Source organism: Pogona vitticeps, chromosome 4 (assembly GCF_051106095.1).
Source record: "Pogona vitticeps strain Pit_001003342236 chromosome 4, PviZW2.1, whole genome shotgun sequence".
Classification (NCBI taxonomy): Eukaryota; Metazoa; Chordata; class Lepidosauria; order Squamata; family Agamidae; genus Pogona; species Pogona vitticeps.
This window is the reverse complement of record NC_135786.1, coordinates 96,341,771-96,362,053: the sequence shown is the minus strand read 5'-3', so window position 1 is coordinate 96,362,053 and position 20,283 is coordinate 96,341,771. Positions and strand designations below refer to the sequence as shown.

The 20,283-nt window shown below is 40.0% G+C and overlaps 2 protein-coding genes across 6 annotated transcripts in view; both read left to right on the top strand.

Moving 5' to 3' along the window:
- CCDC18 (coiled-coil domain containing 18) overlaps positions 1-11,683 on the top strand; it is a 54,335-nt gene extending 42,652 nt beyond the window's left edge. For 3 of the 5 annotated variants that reach the window (XM_020788670.3, XM_020788672.3, XM_078391777.1), the window contains 4 exons: positions 1,258-1,461; positions 3,602-3,739; positions 4,365-4,553; positions 5,943-11,683. In XM_020788670.3, the coding sequence (XP_020644329.3) occupies positions 1,258-1,461; positions 3,602-3,739; positions 4,365-4,553; positions 5,943-6,371 (960 nt within the window). In that variant the 3' untranslated portion in view covers positions 6,372-11,683. Of the gene's footprint in view, positions 1-1,257; positions 1,529-3,601; positions 3,740-4,364; positions 4,554-5,942 lie in introns of those variants that run through there. The other 2 variants (XM_072997986.2, XM_072997987.2) reach the window with 2 other exon arrangements.
- Positions 9,443-19,899, top strand: LOC110076518 (retinol dehydrogenase 8). Its single transcript, XM_020788715.3, has 6 exons — positions 9,443-9,692; positions 12,494-12,655; positions 14,298-14,477; positions 16,333-16,426; positions 17,555-17,738; positions 18,524-19,899. Exons 1-6 carry the CDS (start codon positions 9,443-9,445, stop codon positions 18,758-18,760), a joined length of 1,107 nt encoding a protein of 368 aa, XP_020644374.3. The 3' UTR covers positions 18,761-19,899.
- Positions 19,900-20,283: the final 384 nt, after the last annotated feature.

The window sequence follows — 20,283 nt, the reverse complement described above, 5'->3', positions numbered from 1 at the left end:
TAATTGTATTTCAGTGCATTCCTATGGGAAATGGTACTTCGACTTATGACCATTTCCAGTTACGTTCATCTTCTGGAACGGATTATGGTTGTAAGTCGAGGCACCACTGTAGGCAGTTAAGAGCAGTACAGTTAACAGGAGAGGGGAGTTCTTTTCCCCCCAAAATTCATTTTTTTCTATATATGTGAGTGGGTTTCTGTAGGTGGGTTTTTGGGGTTAAGCCTGAGGCTTGATTTTTTTATATAAAAAAAATCACTCCAAGAGTCTAGTGGGGAAAATGGGAGGGAAATATTCTAGGTAAATAAACAAGAAGAACAAGAGGCACTGCTAACTATCAGTGATGTGTTTGTATCAATTGTATGCAAAAACAGCCACAGGTTTTATTTGGCCCATAGGCTGAGTTGTCCATCCCTGGTTCACCATGTCATCGAAACTCAGGATCCTAGCTTATTGCTGTTTATAAATCGGGACGAGAAGAACAAACTTTAGTTTATCACCCTAACTTGTAGTGAGAGAAACAAGCCAAGATTCCAGATTTCAATGACACAGTAAACAAATGATTTCTGGTTTATTTGCCCTCCTCTGGTAATAGCATTAAATGACTGCATAAACCAGCACACAAATGGTTCACCAAAGTTCTTGCTTACAAGGTGGAGCTATGTTTCTGTCATTTAATTTGCTTTGTACCATGCTTGTAAATGTGTTTTGTCTTCTGTGTTCATATCTATGTTTACCTGCTAACTCAGGATAGTATTCCTTATGTCTGAAGTGGATTCTGGTCCATGAAAGGTTATGCTATTATATACAGTAGGATCCCCTTATCCAGAGGATCAGTGTCCACTGATTCACTTATCCATGGTATGAAAAATATTTAAAATATTAAAAGAAAAAAATTCTGGAAAAAAACCCTATTTTCACATGTATCACCAGAACCAGCCACTAGAGGGAGCCATAAACCGTACTATGAATACTTGTTAATGATGAATACATAGCATTGTCTCTCTCGCCCTATAGTGGCCAGTTCTGGTAGTGCATGTGAAAATATTTTGTCTGTGTGTTGTTGTTTTCCCTTTACCATGCTATATACTGTATATAGTATTCGCTATTATCTGTGGTTTTCAGTATCGGGAGGGGGGGAGTTGGAACCAATTCCCAGCAGATATGGAGGAATAACTGTATGTGTTAGTTCTAACTGTATTACAGTAGAAGGCATACATAACACTTTTGCTAATGCAACGTAATGTTTACTCCTTCTAGAAGATGAAAGAACAAGAAAAATGCATTGCAGAACAGTACAAAGAAGTACTTGATTTGGGTCAGCAGTTGAGGTTAGAACGTGAACAAATGCAGCACATCCATGGGGAGCTCCTGGAGAGCCGTCGGCAACAGGCTCAAACTCAGAGGGATGTGGACAGGATCTCCCTTGAACTGGAGGAAGTCAACCATCTCTCTCTTGAAAAAGTCAGCACAGTTTTTCAGAAGACTTCGTGTGAACATAATTAGCCCCTGAGCCTCTTCCTGTGACTGGGTTAATGTAGTCAGTGATGATGGCAACTTTGTTTGAATGAGGGATCATTTTGTGCCCTCACATTAGGGGGGGGAAGGAAGGGAGAGGGACACCTAACCAACAACATCTGACCCTAATGGGTTCTTGGGTCTGCCTAGCCAATTTGTGGCCTTCCTCTGCTCCCTTTGCTGTTATGATATACAGTGGTGCCTTGCTTTACGATTGCCCCGTTTAACGACGAAACGGCATTACGACGAAGTTTTTGCGATCGCAAAATGATGTTTCCTATGGGGGAATTTCTCTTTGCGATGATCGGTTCCCTGCTTCGGGAACCAATTCTTCGCAAAATGATGATTTTCCAACAGCTGATCGGCGGTTTCAAAATGGCCACCGGGTAAACAAAATGGCCCCCGCTGATTTCTGGGACGGATTCCTCGCTGCACAGGCAGCGAAAATGGACGCCCTATGGAGGATCTTCACTGGACGGTGAGTTTCAAGCCCTTTGGAACGTACTAAACAGGTTTTAATGCATTTCAATGGGCTTTTTTTGCATTATGACGTTTTCGTTCTGCAGCGATTTCGCTGGAACAAATTAACCTCATAATGCGAGGCACCACTGTACTGGCAGTTGACTCGGGAGCAGAGTTTTGCTTGGTGGATCAAAAGAAGGGCTGCTTCCCTTCAGTCTTCCCTAAATTATGAAACAAGGCTGAGGCTGCAACATGTCCTCAGTCCTCCATGAACCTTTCCTCTTTCTCCATGTTGTGTTGTGCAGTGGCTCTGTGCCAGATCTCCTGTATGGATAACAAAGCTACATTCTGTTGTGTTGGTTCTCTCATTTCTGCTATGCCCACTTGCTGCCTCATGCCCCAAAGGGAAAAAACAAACTATCGTATTTGCCGGCGTACAAGACGACTTTTTTGGCCCAAAAACATGCCTCCAAGTGGGGGGGGGTCATTTTGTATGCCGGGTGCACTTCATTTGGGCCAGGAAGGAGCCACTGCTGGGGAGGAAGGCAGGTGGGCAGGCAGGCAGTCGGGATGGAGGAGTCGCTCGCCTGCCACCTGCGCGCTTCCCCTCTTCCTCCTCCTCCCACCCAGCCTCTTCCCCGCCCTCTCACTGTTTGAGCCAGCTAGCGCGCGTGCGCTCTTCCTCGCCCTCCTCCCCGCCATCCATGAACTTCCAGGGCAGGCCCGGGCAGAGCCCCGGGCAGCCGCCACCGGCACCGCAGCAAAGCCGTCCACTCTGTATTTTGAGTGGAAATGTTGGGAGGTCATCTTATGCGGCCAGTCGCCTTGTACGGTGGCAAATACAGTATTAACAAATCTGTTATTTTCTACTTTGTTATTTATGGGCTATGCATAATTTGTTATAGGTTAGCCCTCAGTAAGCGGAATTAACAGTAGAGATGGGGGCATTCATATTCATACACGACTATCCCCGCGCAGCTGGACTTAATGAGGGTCTAGCCCCAGACTGTCCACTCACAACTGCAGCGGCAGCCCCGCTCATCCTTCCAATCGTGCCCGGAGCACCGCTGTCTTCCCGCTCAGCTGGCCACTTAGCAGCCGTGCAGGGAGACACATCCTCCCCCTGCCTGTGGACAGCTAAGATGGAAGAGAGCGGCGCTCCGGGCGTGATTGGAAGGATGAGCGGGGCTGTTGCTGGAGTTGTGAGTGGACAGTCTGGGGCTAGACCCTCATTAAGTCCAGCTGCTTGGGATTATTCGTATACGAATACCCCAATCTCTAATTAACAATAGCTTTTGAAAAAAATGTTTTTTATGTAGGATGACACCTTTTTTTGACTTTGTTCAGTTGCAGTAAGCGTAACTGGAAACATCCATAAAAGAATGAGGTGGACTGTTACAAGCTACCGTTTGTTTGGATATAAATTTTTAAGTGTTCATTTTCTTTGAAGTTTGTGTTAAAAATGAGTGATAGTTTTCTGTCTGGTACGTAAAATCATATGGCGTGTATTGCGTAGACATTCGCTGTAAAATGCCATTGTTGTGTTTAATGAGAGAAAGTGACAAAGTGCTATATGTATAAAAATTTCAGTGTAAATATTCTTTGTTGCTCAATTTTCTTTCAGGAAAGCCGTGCAAATCATTTGGCAGAAGAACTAGGGGCGGCTCAGGCACGAGAAATGCAGTTAGAAGCAAGAATGCAAGCAAATGTTCAGAGGCTCTCTGCAGAAATAGAATCACTAAAGCAGTCTTATCTGTCAGAGGTTATAACAAAATTGCTATAATCTTTTTATGTTGCATTTGCATATGAGAACTGGGTTATTCATATTGTTCTTCAGACTATTGAAGCTGCAGTATATCATATTGAAAAGGAAGACTGTTGTTGCTAGGAAGAACATACAGACCTTTCCTAAAATAAAGTTTTATGGTCCTCCTCTCCCTCTTTTTCTTAAAAAAATGACAATTTATCAATTGTGTTATTTTCTAAAAGCAAAAATCCCCAGAATAATATTACCAAAATTTCTTATTTTCCCCTTAATAGGTGGTTTAATTCCACCTATCTCTATCTTTTGTATCCTCATTTCTGAAAATGTGTGACATTAATTGTTAATTTAACAGTGAAACTAACCTTTCAATATTAAATTGAATCTAACACTGGATTAGCATTTTTGGGAAGTTAGTAAATCCAATGTCATTGGACAAACTGTAAAGGCGCAGAACATTTATTAGTGGGACCAATAATGTCCTTAATAAAGAATTGTATAACTAAGTTTCATTCACGGTGACAAAAACAAAATTAAATCCATTGTTCCGATGTGAGGTTTATACTGAGTTTGAAGTAACAAGTAAGGGGGAACATTTTATTCAAAATGTATCTTTAATTTTCAGAAGCTCTCATATGAAGCACAGCAGACAAAATGGAGGCAGTCACTATCTAAATCTCATCATGTTCGTGGACAGTTGCAGCAGCTAAAGATGGAACTGGATGAAGCTCAAGGAACAGTCTATAATCTGCAACAGCAGCTTCAATCCAGAAATGAGATAATCCAAGCCGCAAATGAAGCTCTTCTTCTTAAAGTGAGTTAACACAGCAATATTTTGTTTGGTGCAGGGTAGTGTAGCTTAAAACCCCTTAGACAAAGAGAAATTATTGAATTTTGTTTTGTTGATAAACAAAGAAATATTCTAAACTGAAATTAGATATCTACATTGCTAGTTTGGGTCATATCAGATGGGGTTGGCTACTGCTGATCTGTCTCTTTCCCATATAGTTTCCTTATTGTCTCTGAATTCTAGATGAAGAAATGTACTGTTTCATCATGCTCAGTATTTGTTTGCTCCTTGAATTGCATTTTGAGTGAAAATGGCAAAAAATATTGTTGCTGAATGTGCTTTGTAAAAATACTCAGACCCTAATAAATGCCATCCTGTTTCTGAGGCCTAGCTTTGAGGGGGTTTCACATTCTAAACTGTATTTTTGACAGTTTTCAATAGGCCTTCTTATAGGGTGTTCATCTGCATTATCTTATTTTCTTTAAGCAAGGTCATTCTGTCTGGTTCTTAACTAACAAATAGTTTCAGCAGCCTTTCTGATTACCCTAGAGGGCGGTCAAGGCTGAGCAAGGTTTAACTTGCTAGTTAAAAACCGGCTTGATAGTATAGAGGTGGTGGTGATCCTCCCCACTAGATTTGGTTTTACCCTGGATTGAGTTCCTTGTTCATTATCCTCGTTCATAGTGCCAGGTCTGGGTGCCCTCCCTCTTGAGAACAAGGTTGCTGAGTTCTGCCCTCATCCAAACTAGGTTTTGGTTGGATCAAGAGGAGGAATCCCCTTCCACTGTTACCTATTTTTGCAGGAAAATATTGGCTATTGAAGCTACCCTTCTGGGTCCCCCCCCCCCCCCGAAGTCAACAGAGATTAAGAACTCTGCATCTACATTACCTGCATGATGCCAGGGAGCTTCAGAAACATAGGACAGTTTGCAGGTGCAAGTTGATATCTGTGTTGAAGTAAAGCAAGCAGCCTGCAGAGTGCCTCCCTTCTGTTTCCCAGTTCCACTGGCAACCCCACCACAAAATCCTTTCAGCTGCAAGGATAATTGCCCCCTCACAGCTGAAGGAGAAACTGGCCTGAAGAACACACCTTCTCCACCCTCCTTTTCCAGTGGTTGTAAGGGGGACGGCCAGTGCACAGTTTGCAAGATTTGTTGGCCATGGTGGACACGCTCCTTCTGAGGCATCCAATTTCATTTTAATCCCCCCCCCCGTGTACTTTATCAGTGAATCCTCTCTTGCTCCCTGATGTCCCCACATCTCTCATATACATATGCTTGAATATATATGTTCGATTTGTTAGTAACTTTTTCGACTGCATAAGAAGTCATTTGTTAACATCATATAATCGAATAATATCTTTTGAAATGTGTATGTGTTTTGTTTTTTGTTTTTTTGATGATTGCACTATAGGAATCTGAAGTAACAAGATTACAAGCTAGAATTGGAGGTCATGAAAGAACAGAAGGCATCAGGCAGCTATCCATCCCACCATGGTCTAATGACCAAGAACCGGACTTTGCCGCCAAGCATTCTCAGATTTCTAGCTCTCCTCACAAAAACTCGCATTGCTCTACAAGCAGCAACCATCTGAGCATTAAAAACAATGAGAATTTATTAAATATGAAGCCGTTATTTACATTACACTCTTCAGTGACTTGTGGGGAGACAAAAGACGTAACTCATCCTTTACCAGATAGTCTGAATGAATCCTCCTTTGATCCCTTGACACACATAGGAGATGAAGATTTGTCTGGTGACAGTAATGACTTTCAAACACTTAGTGGCATGTTGAAATATATCAACAAGGAGATGAAGACTTCGGAAAGTTCTTCCCTATAATTTTCATCTGATGTGAAGAAAAATCTAAGTAGGTACCTCTGCATGTATTTTTTTAAAATAAATGGAATATAGCACACTTAGAAGTAGTGGACCACACCCCCAAGATGGCATTTTTAAATCTATTCAGAATACCTCTCAGACTGATCATTTATGTATTGGGTCCAAAATGTGACAGTATTATTATTTTTTTAAAGGTAAATAGCTTGAACTTGTGCATGTTTATTCATATATCAGCTCCACTGTTTTATAGATCAGGCTTTGCTTCAAGTACTACTGTACAGCTGATCAAATGATGTGGCTGCATTGTTTTAGATTGTTGGAATTAAAAATATCTATTAAAATTGGATACAATGTGCCTGTCCAGTGGACTGATTCTTCCACCAATTTCCACCAACATATCCAATGATGTGGGATAATGGGAGTTGTAATACAACAACCTCTGGACATTAAGTGGCCATCCCTGATTTAAAGTTATTAATTGTTGAGCTTGTTTTCTTGTTTTATTTCTCATTTATTGGTAATGGGGAGGCTAGATACCCAGTGAAATATATGAATTCCTGATTAACCAATGAAAAAGTGGGCTTATGATCACAACCTATTTGGAACTTTACGGCTGGGGTCCCTACACCCTTGCAGACCAACGGTGAGGAAGATTATACATGCATCCTGGGGAAGAACAACACACGAGCAGGATTGTCCACCAAAAAGGTTCTGCCCCTTGTGTGTGTATAGAGTCTATAGAGAACTCGAATAGCATGCTTAGTTCAGGTAATGTTTTAGGCTGATACTCAGGGTACAAATGTTTTATATACTAAGATGATGATAACTAAAACATTTCTCAGACATTTGAGCTCTAGAAACCTTAGATCTATGTGAAGGTCAAGATACATGCAGTATTTTGTCTTATGTTTGGTAACAAATAGAAACAAGAACCTGAGATCCCTGAATCTTCTTGCTAATCAAGGCATTAATTGCCAAATTTTTCATTCAGGAGCAAATATTATTAAGAAACAACATGCTGGCAAGCACTTAACCACAGATGGATTTGATGGCATCCCATTCTTAGGAAATTTTATAGAAACCATGTATATAGTAGTTATTTATAGCAGCTTCTAATCCTCTGCCACATTTTCCTCAATTCTTTTTATGATTATTGCTTTGAAGCAATTTTTTTCAGGAACTGAGTTCCTTTGTCTGTAAAAAGAAATCCAAATGTCCCAGGTTTTATGAAGTCTATTTTTAATATTTTGGCTTAGTCTGTTATTACTTAATAAAAAATGATGTAAACTATGTTGGTTATTTTTTCTGTTACAACAAAATGCCTATCACAAAGTCTCTGTGTGTCGCCATCCATAATCCCCATCCATATGAAAATCCCCATCCATATGAAAATACACACACTTTGGCAATGTTTCCACATTTTTACTCAGTTTATACCAATTATTTATCCTATTTTCCCAAAAATAAGACCTACCTGGAAATAAGCCCTAGTATGATTTTCCAGGATGCTCGTAATATAAGCCCTACGCCAAAAATAAGCCCCAGTTAAGTAAGAGTTGTCTTCTGTGCAGCAACCAGAAGACAATGACACAACTGTATTTGAATAAATGTAGATTGCTATACATGAAAAAAACAAAACATCCCCTGAAAATAAGCCCTAATGCTTTTTTTTTTTTGAGTGAAAAATTAATATAAGCCCCTGTCTTATTTTGGGGGAAACACGGTACTCTATGGATGATCTTTACAACAGTGATGGTGATTTCCAGAAGTGTGGGGGAGGCACACACACTCACCACAGAATGTCAGAAGTCTGCTTGAGCCCAAGCAGGGATATTTGTTGTCTCAAGAGGCAACCACCATATTTTGTGGTTGTAAATTCTATAAATGTGTTACATGAAGAAGTACTTCCTTTTGTCTGTTCTGAATCAAGTGCAAATCTGGTTTATTGCACACCTGTCCCTACCATCAGTCAAAGTGAGCCAACCACATTAAGAGGAGGGTGCTGTGAGATAGCAAGAGCAGCTCCTCAGCTGTTCCTTTGGAGCCCTCTGCCCATTCCTGTCTGTTAGAGGGCAGTGATGGTGTGTCACATAGGCTCTCCTATCTTTCCAAACAGGACTGCTGCCTTCATGGGGTGATGAAATATGTTGTTCCATTTTGGACAACATGGAAATCCACTCTGACACTCCACTCGGCTTGTGAATGGAGGAGTGGGGTGCTACCTTGCCGCTGAGCTCACACAACAGTATGTGTTTGATTGGCACAGATTTTTTTTTAGTTAACAGTTGTGACAGAGGAATTAAAATATATCTTTGGCCAATGATTCCACATTCTTTATGATTTCATAAGTTTCAGTCAAGCTTCCCATACTATAAGTTTCAGAGTTAATCCTCCAGCAGACAACTCCATACTAACAAAAAGAAGGAGAATATTCAAAGATACATAGAAGACATCCATGTATCCTTGATATACCAGTGAAGGATTTTCATATTGACTATACGCATTGGAAAGCTCTCACTCAAGACCAAGGCATCTGGCAAAATGTTTTTTAAAAGATGGTTCTGAAATGAAGAGAATCAAGGACACACAAAGGAAGATAAATGAGAAAACAAGGTTGAAATATCTAAACAGTTGAATGAATCCAGGATCAGCTAACCTTCCTCGGCTGTTCACCTATATTCTGGGCTCATATTGGGCTAGTCAGTCACCTAAGCATCCATCAACAGGCTATTAATTCAATCTTAGCCTCTCATTACTACTTCTTTTTCCCAAATGGTAAATGTAATGAAAATAGATTTATTTGAAAACTAAGGACTCTCTCTCTCTCCATATACACACATCAGGATAAAACCAATATTCTATATCTGTTTCCTTTTGCTCCCAACAAGCTTTCTTAATTTCTCACAAGGAATTTTAGGCGTTATATATTTTGTTGTTTTAAAAACAGCTGGAATTTTGAAGCTAAACTTTGATCCGGATTATATTTAAAGTTACACAACCGCACTTCACAACCATATGTATCTGATATTGTCTGTCATTGTCTGTATGGAGGTTATCCTCTTAGCTTTTTAATGCCTAGGTGTGCATTTTTAGATCTGCTGACTCTCACAAGCACATGGATAAAAGCATTCAGGGATGATAATACCAAGCTCTTATGCTTCAAAGTTACAAGGCTTCCTTCAGATTATCTGAAGAAATCTTTGTGTCTGCTATCACCATCCACAATGGCTCAAAAAACTGTGCTCATCACCGGTTGTTCCTCAGGAATTGGGTTGGCACTGGCAATCAAAATGGCTACTGATGAACAGAAAAGATTCAAAGGTAACTTTTGTGCAATATAATGTTACTAATCAATGTTTCTACCTTCCAGCATTGTTACAATGTTTATTCTGGAGTTGAAGACTATCCAGAAAGGTGGTGAGAAATGCATGGGACTGTAGTTTGTGTTGCACTACAACTCTCATAACTGCTTATAGTTGATTATGCTAACTAGGGTAGATGAGGGATATAGCCCAGAACATCTTAAGAGACACTGTTTTGCATCTCTGTTCTTGAAGGAACTATACGGAATGGTACAGTTATGTGCCACAGGACCTGACAATACTTAATCTCCTCAGTTTCTCTATTTCAAATGGGGAAATACTCATTGTTCTAAATCTTGAAAATAGCTTGAGATTGTATTGCTGGTAACTGAAAAATTGGGAAAAATGACTCTAATATGCAGCTACAGTGGATCTGCTGTAAATTCACAGGTAGGAAGCTGGATTTCTCTGGGTGAATACACTTTAGCCAACCACACAGAAATCAAGAGAGAGCAGGAAATTGACAATCAGCTCTTGTTTGCAGCTTGTTACGGCAGCTTCTATTGTTGTCCAGATTTGCAGCAGACATTGCTACAGCAGAGCTACCTTAACAAGCTGAAAAGAAGGACTGATTAGCAATTTCCTTCCCTCCCTCCTGTCTTTGTTGAAGCACTTATCAAAATCTAGGGAGTACGGAATAGAAGATAAACAAACACAGGAAACTCTGTATTGTAGCTCAACAAAACTTAGAACATTAGTATGGGATATACAAAAGTATCATCAAACTGTCAAACAATATAGTATATTAATGTTCTGTCTAATACTAAGCAAGTAAAAATAGAATAAAGTTTTCCAATGCAAATGTGTGCAGTCTAGTGTCCCTACTCATGGAAAATCAAAGTCTAGGCTCTGGAAGTGTTTAATAAAATGTCAATTCAAATATGTAGCCAAGGTCTTGGATCCTTGGGGTAATTTGACGAGCTCCGAGCATGTTCAGTGGTATTTTTACTTCTTCAGAAGATATCACTTGGACCTCCAATATGCTGGTAACAGGAACATTCATGAACAATATAATTAAATTCCACATACTAACGTCCTTTTATCCGTATGTTACAGCAGAGAACTAGCATACGGATAAGAGGATGCTACCATGTGGAATTTAATTACATCCAAGGGATATCTTCTGAAGAAGTAAAAATACCATGAAACCAGCTTAGTGGACAATTATTTATGCTCAGAGCTCATCAAATTACCCCAAGGATCCAAGACCTTGACTACATATTTGAATTGACTCTTTATTCAACACTTCCAGAGCCTAGAGACTTTGATTTTCCATGAGTAGGGACACTATACTGCAGACATTTGTATTGGAGAACTTTATCCTATTATTTATTTGCTTAGTATTAGATAGAACATCAATATATATTGTTTGATGGTTTGATATAAGTTGATGATACATTTTTGTTGATACTTTTGTATATCACATACTAATGTCCTAAGCTTAGTTGAAGCACTGGCACCAGGCCTTAAAATGAACAAAACACATTATTAGCAAAGGTCCAAAGTGTACTCAGTGCTCTCTTAAGATATTTGAGGGGAAGTGACCCTTTTGCTTTTCCCCCCACCCTACCAACCACCAGCATCTCTGCACATGCTTTTCTGCATCAAGTCTAGCGATTGCACTCCTTGAACTGACACTTCTACAAAAAGAGTAGAAGCCCCAGAGGTGGAGAAAAAAACTGAGATGGAGAGAAACTCTGGGCTGACTTGTACATCATGTAGTCAGTGAAAAAATTACTAATATAGTATTTTTTATGATTATATATATTTCATATTGATATATTGTATGTTGTAAGCCACCCCGAGTAGACATGGTCTAGAGGGGCGGGGTATAAGTTAAATAAATAAATAAATAAATAAATAAATAAATAAATAAATAAATAAATAAATAAATAAATAAAATAAAATAAAATAAAATAAAATAAAATAAAATAAAATAAAATAAAATAATGTGAATGTAACTGTTCCAATCCTAGAGTATTTCCCATATTTCAGTATTTGCCAATGTAGTGCCCCTTCAAGATGAGCCAGTTGTACTGAATAATGCTTCCAACTCTAAATGCTGCTACTTGGTTTAGGACAAAGTAGGACATCTGTGGCCTTCCAGGGGTCATGAAACTGTAACATAAACATACATCAACCTCAGTCACTATGTCCAGTGGCTGGTGTGATGGCAAATATTACCCATCAGCAACTGGAAAGCTATATGTTACTATCCTTGGTTTAGGACGAAAACAATAAATGCTACGTTGTCTACATTAGAGGAAGGGGTGTGTGTATAAGCTGCACGAAGGGTACATACTGTTTCCTTAATCTACAAGCATTTCAGCACATACGAAATGAACTCTTATCATTGTCATTTATAGAGCACAGGAACATTCTAATATAACGAAGTAAAGTTATTTCTAAAACATCTGTTTCTTGACCACTTTGACCCAACAAAATTACTTTCACACATTTTTATGTTCCGACCCTAATCCAATGCAGTATTAAAGTTTGAAATCCTACACCAACTTACTTCAGAGTGAGACCCATTAAACTAAATGAGACAACTCCAAGTAGATACATAAGGTGGTGCTTCCAGAATGCTACAAGCAACTGGCTTCGTTAAGGATTGTGGGCATACTCTTTAATTGGGAATGTAGGTGGATTTATAGGACTTCAGAAAGTTTCCCCAGGGAGTTATTTTCATAATTCCCAAATAAAAACCCTATTATGTTATGGTCTGTGACCTCTCTTCCTTTTCCTCCTTCCTTACAGTATATGCCACAATGAGGAACCTGGTCAAAAAGGACAACCTTGTAGAAGCTGCTGGCAATACCGTTGGGAACACCTTAGAGATCAAACAACTGGATGTCTGCAGTGAAGAATCAATTAAGATGTGTGTCAGCAGCATCCCAAACAGAAAAATTGACATCCTAGGCGAGTAATTCATAGAGATGACTGACTCTGTTTATTTGAAATACAACATCAAATTCAATTAGTATTCCGTTGTTGGTACCTAGGAGATTTGAAAAATCCACCCTTTCTACAACAGAGTTTCCTCAGCTATCTCTCCCACTGCTGTGTTGTTTTCTACTACAAACATGTATAAATACTTACAAGCCCAGGGTGGGGGTTGACTATGGGAACAGGCCTTCCAATGAAACAGAGTGAAGCGTTTGTCCTGGACAGTAAATTCTGGGTGTCTTAAAAGGGCAACAACTGGTCAGCTGAATATGTCATTATTTGCACTGTTACTGCAGGGTAGAGGAACTTGTGTGATTTTTCTATTTCATGCGCCAAAATAACTGGGCCATACTTTGAGATACGTGGGTGATGAGAGGGACCATTTGATGCTCGTCCTCAATTCAGCACAATGTTGGTTGTGGGTTTTTCGGGCTCTTTGGCCGTGTTCTGAAGGTTGTTCTTAATGTTTCGCCAGTCTCTGTGGCCGGCATCTTCAGAGGACAGCACTCTGTGCTTTGGTATAGTTGGCTTGGGAGTGCAGTATTTATGGCTGAGAGATAGGCTTTTGTCTTTTTCTGTAGATGGGTGATTAGTGTGTCTTGTTGTGGGTGTATTGTTGTGTTAAGGAGAAGAGTATCTGTCACTGTGGTTGATGGGTGTCATTAGCTGGTCTTTTGTGTGCAGTGATCCTCTGTCCTTGTGGCTGGGTGGAGTTCGCTGATATTTTGCACGCTGTATTTTTGAAAGCTGGGAGCCAAGTTTTGTTGAGCTTCACACTTTCCTCTTTTTTGTTGAAGTTCTGCTGGTGCTTGTGGATTTCAATGGCTAGCCATCTACAGAAAAAGACAAAAGCCTATCTCTCAGCCATAAATACTGCACTCCCAAGCCAACTACACCAGAGGACAGAGTGCTGTCCTCTGAAGATGCCGGCCACAGAGACTGGCGAAATGTTAGGAAGAACAACCTTCAGAACACGGCCAAAGAGCCCGAAAAACCCACAACAACCATTAGATCCCAGCCATGAAAGCCTTCGCGAATACATTAGCACAATGTCTTGGGCAAAACCACCAGGTTCTTCGACCCTTGTTTGAGCAAAGTTCCTCCCCCATGAAATCCTTTTTTGTATCTCAACTTGCAGTGGCATTTCAGGTGGGTACTTAAATTGCCTGGTGACATATTCCAGTTTCCCAGGCTTAGAATTATGACTGTTGCTTACAACATCTCCCTTCTAATATATCAGAGTGGTATGATCCAATTAGCCATTGGGTGTAGTACATCCTTACACCCATTCAAAAGATTGACGTAAGCATTCCACCCCATTCCCAAGGACCAAATGGTAATCGAATAATAAACATTAACAAGAAAGAAAACCACCAGGCATGTATTCATGATCATCTTAGAACTGCAGAACTGGAAGGGACCCTATGGATCATCAAATCTAGCCCCTGTCAAGAGGCACAATAGGGAATTGAATTCCCAACCTCTGGCTCCACAGCCAGATACCTAAACCACTAAGCTATCCAGCAGATAATCTACAATTACAATTCATTTTTCCTGAGTCCAATAGTTTAAATCATGAATGATAAATAATCTTTCCATTTTTCCAATTGTATAGTTAGTAATGCTGGCATGGGACTCATTGGACCAATTGAATGCCAAACTATTGAAGAGATGCAGAATGTGATGGATACAAATTTCTTTGGACTGGTCCGACTGCTGAAGGAGATTTTACCTGATATGAAAAAAAGGAAGACTGGGCATATCATAATTATTAGCAGTGTTATGGGAATACAAGGTAACATACAGTTGATTATTGCAGTATGTTTTTTTTTCACTCAAAGGGCTTTTTGAAACATCATCATTCTATCTCTGGCCTTCTAGCCTCCCTTTCATTGTTGTATCCATATTTCCCAGAGTTAATTCTGCTTCTAATGAAGCATTTACTAATGCTAGAACATTTAGTACTGGTTTTCTGAGTTTTGATTCAGCACAAAGTCAGTGTGGATTCCTCCTATTTCCCTGACACTCTTAATCCAAGTAAAATCAATGTGGCATAGCTGTCAGCTAGGTTTTCAGGCAGTTAATGCTAGAACAAGGATCAAGTACAACTAAGACCTTCATTCTGCAAATAAGTGAAGAGCACTGACATTGAACATGGTGGATCATGGAAAAAAATCTATTCTATCTATGTAGTTGCTCCATTTTGTAAATCATCTTTTCCCCAATACATTTGAGGCTGTCCTCCTCCTTGCTTTGCCCTGACAATAACCTTTGTGAAGGGGGTCACACTGAAAGAGAGTGGCTGACCCAAGGAAACACAGTGATTTTGCATAATCCCAGTCCAACGGTGTACAGAAAGGAAAACACACTGGTTCATTACTTTGCCAACACAATGTCATCATCTGTGGCATTATGACCCGGGACATTATGCCACTGTAGCCATGTAACAGTAAGCAGGAACTGCAGATATTGTGCCAAGCTGAGCTGAAACGAAGACCAGAGCCGCTGCCTCCTGCTGCACTGAGGCAGCAGCAACATTGGCCTTAACATTAGGCAAAGAGAGACAACTGTCCCAAGAGTCAGGCATTTCTACAGAGCTATCAAGATGTTCCCATCTATAGGAGGACAGAACAGTGTAGGCCACATGCCCTGTCTGCAGTCTTAGCAAGACTAACCTGCACTCTCAGATGTGGCAGGAAACAAAACCCCACCCGTGTATGTGAGTGAGTGTTATGTGCCATCAGGTTGGGGACAAAGCTACAGAGACCTTAGTATGGCTTTCAAGGCAAGTGAGATATTTCAAGAGTGCTTTTACCAGTTCTTCACAGCAAGTTTCCATAACTGAGCAGGGATTCCTGCGTCCTAGTCTGTCACTCTATCCACTACACCACACTGGGCACCCACCTACTTCAGTCCAGTCACACACACACACACACACACTGGTACATGGAAGAGGGGGAAAGGGAAGGACACAATCTTGTACTTCTCAGCTAACAAAAATGCTTTCAATCAATACAACATATTGGCAACACAGTGGGAGACTTACATTTTATGAAGTCACAAACTCTTTTTTTGCCACTGATGAAGAGGGAACATAAATGTGTATGCCTCACAAGACAGAATTTTATTTTCAAATACATTTCCTAACAATGAGCACTAGTCTCCAGTGATATATACATATACTGTACTGAGCCACCACATGATTTAAAGATATTGAGTGAAACTAACCAGAGTTTAGCAATACTGTAGTTTTTAATTTCAGACAGAATGACAAACCATGATTTCAAGAAAGAAGCCTTTGAACTCCTTCTGGCTACACAGGAAGAGGTCAAAGGGAAAGGGGACTTGTGTAAGCCTGAGAGGAAGCTTGGATTGTTCATGTCTCATTAAAGCTTTTGAGATGGAACCAATGAGTGAAATGATCAGTGCTTTTTCATGGCCATATCAGTGATTCTCTAAGAATTTGAATAAAACTAAAATAACTATTTATACTAATAACAATGTTAAATAAACTGAACTTATCATAGGTAATCTTAGGTGGGATCTTCCCCTTCCCAATTATCATGACTTCATTCTAAAATTCTAGAAACCTAGAGTACAAGACAACTAGCCCATCACTAATGCTCATTCTTTCTCTCTTTAATCTGCAGGCATTTTATTCAATGATGTTTATGCTGCATCCAAATTTGCAGTGGAAGGATTCTGTGAAAGTTTAGCCATACAGGCACTCAAGTTTAAACTTAAGTAAGTACCAGCCTGATGCATAGGGGAGGACCTTAATTTATAAAATAGGAGACCAGCGATTGTATCTTTCCTGTATAATGGAACTGTAGATGTTATGTGATGCTAAGGGCCTGTCCAGATTGGCTGTTTTGGTTTGGCCTGGATTGGGTTACAAAGGGTTGGTTGAGGTCACGGGGAGGGCCAATGTACCATTTGACACACTCCTCCTGTCCAAATGGCATATCAACCTTCAGCTTGTTCTGCTATCAGTTAAGCACTTCCCCTGATCATCTGCAGAGGGTCAGGGGAAGTTAATTTTTTTTTACATAATCTTTTTCCAGAACATGGAAATAAATTTATTACTTTATTTGACCAATATTGGGGGGGGGGAACTCTTTAAATCTAACCTTTAAAAACAAATGTTTTAAAAGAGAAGGACACGGCAGTTTACATTTCCCTTTTTCAAAGGGTAAACTGTCTATACTTTGTTTTAATAAGTATATTTATAGTAGATAGCTCAACATTGGCCCTATAAATGCATTTGGACTACAATGTCCAAAAGTTTGAGTTAACACAGGGAAAAGTCTGTGGTATTTCTTTGGGATTCTGGGACCATTTAAGAATTACATACAAAGCCCTTAATGGGTTAGGACCTTGATACTTGGCGGAACACCTCCTCCCACCTAGATCTACCCGTACCACTCGATCCAGTCAGGAGGGGTGACTGAGGAGCCTAACGCTGAGGGAGGTCTGGAAAGAAAAACAAGACACCAGGCCTTCTTGGCAGTGGCTCCTTTCCTTTGGAACAAACTCCCCTACAAGATCCGTTTGGCCCCCTCGTTGGGCATTTTAAAATCCAACTTAAGACCTGGTTATTCAGACAGGCCTTCCCTCCAAGCACTACTTAATTTATTTTTCTTCCCATCTTGTATACTGCTGTAAAACCGTTACTATATATTAACAGTTTTTATCTTGTCTGTTGTGAGCCACCCAGACTAGACAATGTCTAGATGGGTGGCATATAAATGCAATCAATCAATCAATCAATCAATCAATCAATCAATCAATCAATCAATCAATCAATCAATCAATCAATCAATCAATCAATCAATCAATCAATCACATTATTTCCCCCTTCTCCCCAAACAGCCTAACTCTGATAGAACCAGGCCCAGTGCTCACAGAATTTGAAAAGAAGGTTTTCGAAGATGGAATGAAAATGGATCTTTCAGCCACCGATGAGGAAACAGCAGACATGTTTGTAAATATTTACCTGAAAAATTACAAGCAAATTTTCGAGACCTTAGGACAAACAGCTGATGACATAGCAGAGGTAATACGTTAAAAGCAGGGAACGGAGGGTACGGGTGTGTGCTGCACAACAGTACTTTCATTGCTAGCCAGGAATGATTCAGGGCCAATGACAGCAGCCACAGCAAAGCTGTGAGCCACGCTACAGCGTACTCTTTTGTACAGCTGGATCCTTCTATTGACATAGGTGTCAGCAGTGGCTACACAGAGGGGCACTTCCATGCATAAGCTCTTAAAATTCGGATGGGATCCCAAAGATGTGTTGACATAAGTGCTTGTCACAAAGGGGTGTGTGTGTGTGTGTGTTTCGTTTTTGCAAACTCCCTCTGCACTCTGAAAATCCATTTCAAGGGGCTGGGAAAACCTCTGGGTCAGGTATTCATGGAAAGCAAAGAGTTTCAGGAGATGTCTACTAGCTAAACATTAGATTTAGGCCCATAATAGCTTCCTTGTAAGAGCATAATAGTTCATTGGCAACTATAGCATTCTCCAACTTCTCAAAAGCTTTTCAAATCATTCTCTCAGCAGTCGCAAATAGAAAGGGCCTCAGTGACTGCCTCTTATTTCTGCTCCTACAATAAACTCACAGTCCTTTTTGTTGCAGCAGCCTGAGCAAGTTGAAAGTAATGATGGATTAAAACGTTGGTTATTCTTCCTGAAGTTATTTTGCCACCTTCTGTTCTCCTACATCCACCCCATCCCATTTGTATACTGTAATTGTATTTTCAGTCTGGGGTGACTACAGAATGCTCCTCTCTATTGCTGGCTGGTGCAACTTATGACGCCTTGTTTTTTTCATTCCAACAGCATACAGTAAAAATAATTCTGGCAGAAAATCCACCTTTCCGTCACCAGACCAACGCATTATACACTCCCATGACAACGCTGAAATATGCTGACCCCAATGGAGACCTTCCAATTGACACCTTCTACAAGATGGTTTTTCAGCATGACAAGATATTCAGTGCAAGCCTTAACTTCATTAAATTGCTGAGATGGAAAAGCAAAAAATCCTTTGACTTGGGAGGGACATCTTCCCAGTGAAGAAGGATTTCAGTGGGTTCTTTGGGACGTCGCTCACTTCCTCTGCAGAAAGAATTTCTGGGTAGAGGAAGAGGCAACAAAAGCATCTGAAGTGGCCCTGACGGAATTTTTATTTGAGAATGTCCTTCCAACTTGCAGGCATTAGTTTCTGATCTTACCTCCTATTTAGTCTCATATTCTACTACAATACTGAATAATACAAGCATAAATATGCCATTTCAACCACCCATGAAGTAAACAAGTGAATCTGTAGGACCTGCCTGTCACAGCTGTGGACCACCTTGAGGTTAAAAAAACAAATAATTTGCAGAAGTGTGTACATTCATGAATGTTACATGACAAAGGGAGAAGGGTTAAGCCTTCCTAATCAGTTATGGTACTACTCCAGAGAGTTATTTTGCCCACAAACACAGATGAAAAAAATGAAAAGAATTTCCACCCAGAAGCCCAATACACATCTCATGAGGTCTTTTTGACCCTAGCCTGTGTCTTTTCCCTGTTTTCTCAACATAATCCTCTTATAGGCACTTTACTGTATCTCATCTTCACGATGAAATGAACCACCTTAAATGTTGCTTCCACCCATATCGCCTTCTTGCTTTTGTGAGGATTTTGTATTTGCTGCCTCCATGGCTGGTGAACTCGTGGCTTTTCATATATTGTTGGTCTCCCAATTCCCCTGAGCCCTTGATAGCATGGCAAATTGCAAGGAATGATGGAAGCAGTATCTGCTGAACATCTGGAATGTCATAGGTCCCTTAGCTCTACCCTGTCAGAAGCAAAGTCCACTGTTCCCCTGCAGCTGTTAAAAAGTAGCTTCATACCTAACTTTTGTTTACAGACCTGAATTTCCATTTTGGATTTTACATTAATTCTATAATCTTACATAGATATAATCTGCATTGTACTTGCATTGTGAAGCCCTAATTTTTATTTTCATTTCAAAGGGATTGTGATGAAATGTTGGAGTGAGTTGCACCCATTGACCCCAATTCAGCTGTATTCACCCATCTAACACGTGCTCATGTTGTACCAGATTTTTCCAATGGAAAAATGCAAGGCTTGACAATACATGGATGTGTATTTAATTTATGTTGCAGTACTTCATACAGAAATACATGTGAAACTCATTAGCAAAACTGTGTTTGAATTGTTTTTCAAATGCTAACACTACCAAGTTCCAGGTACTATAACTGTCTGTAAGATAATCTCAAAGTTAGAAATACATGAAGTTTACTTAAGTAATATTTTGAGGCAATTCTGTGCATTTTCTCTGAGCGGTCATTTTTTAAGAAGAAGGAGTTTTAGAATTCAGAATTTTTAAAAAGTGGTTGAGCCATGAAACGTACACCAATAAAATAGGTAGTAGCCTGTAGCCTGGAACAGCTTGATCTTCCTTTACCTCTAAGGAGAAAGGGATATACAGTACAAGAAAAGGGTAGCGCCCAGTTAAACTTGCCAGCATTTCCATTACCACCAGTTCTTCTAAGAATAGACAAATATCGCAGTGTTAAGTTAAGGTA

Excerpts from the sequence above, each read along its gene's own strand:
- LOC110076518 (XM_020788715.3), top strand. The coding sequence starts at position 9,443 with ATGCCTAGGTGTGCATTTTTAGATCTGCTGACTCTCACAAGCACATGG. Across the intron at positions 14,478-16,332 it reads CAGTGTTATGGGAATACAAG|GCATTTTATTCAATGATGTT; the intron begins GTAACATACAGT and ends TTTAATCTGCAG. Across the intron at positions 17,739-18,523 it reads CAGCTGATGACATAGCAGAG|CATACAGTAAAAATAATTCT; the intron begins GTAATACGTTAA and ends TCATTCCAACAG.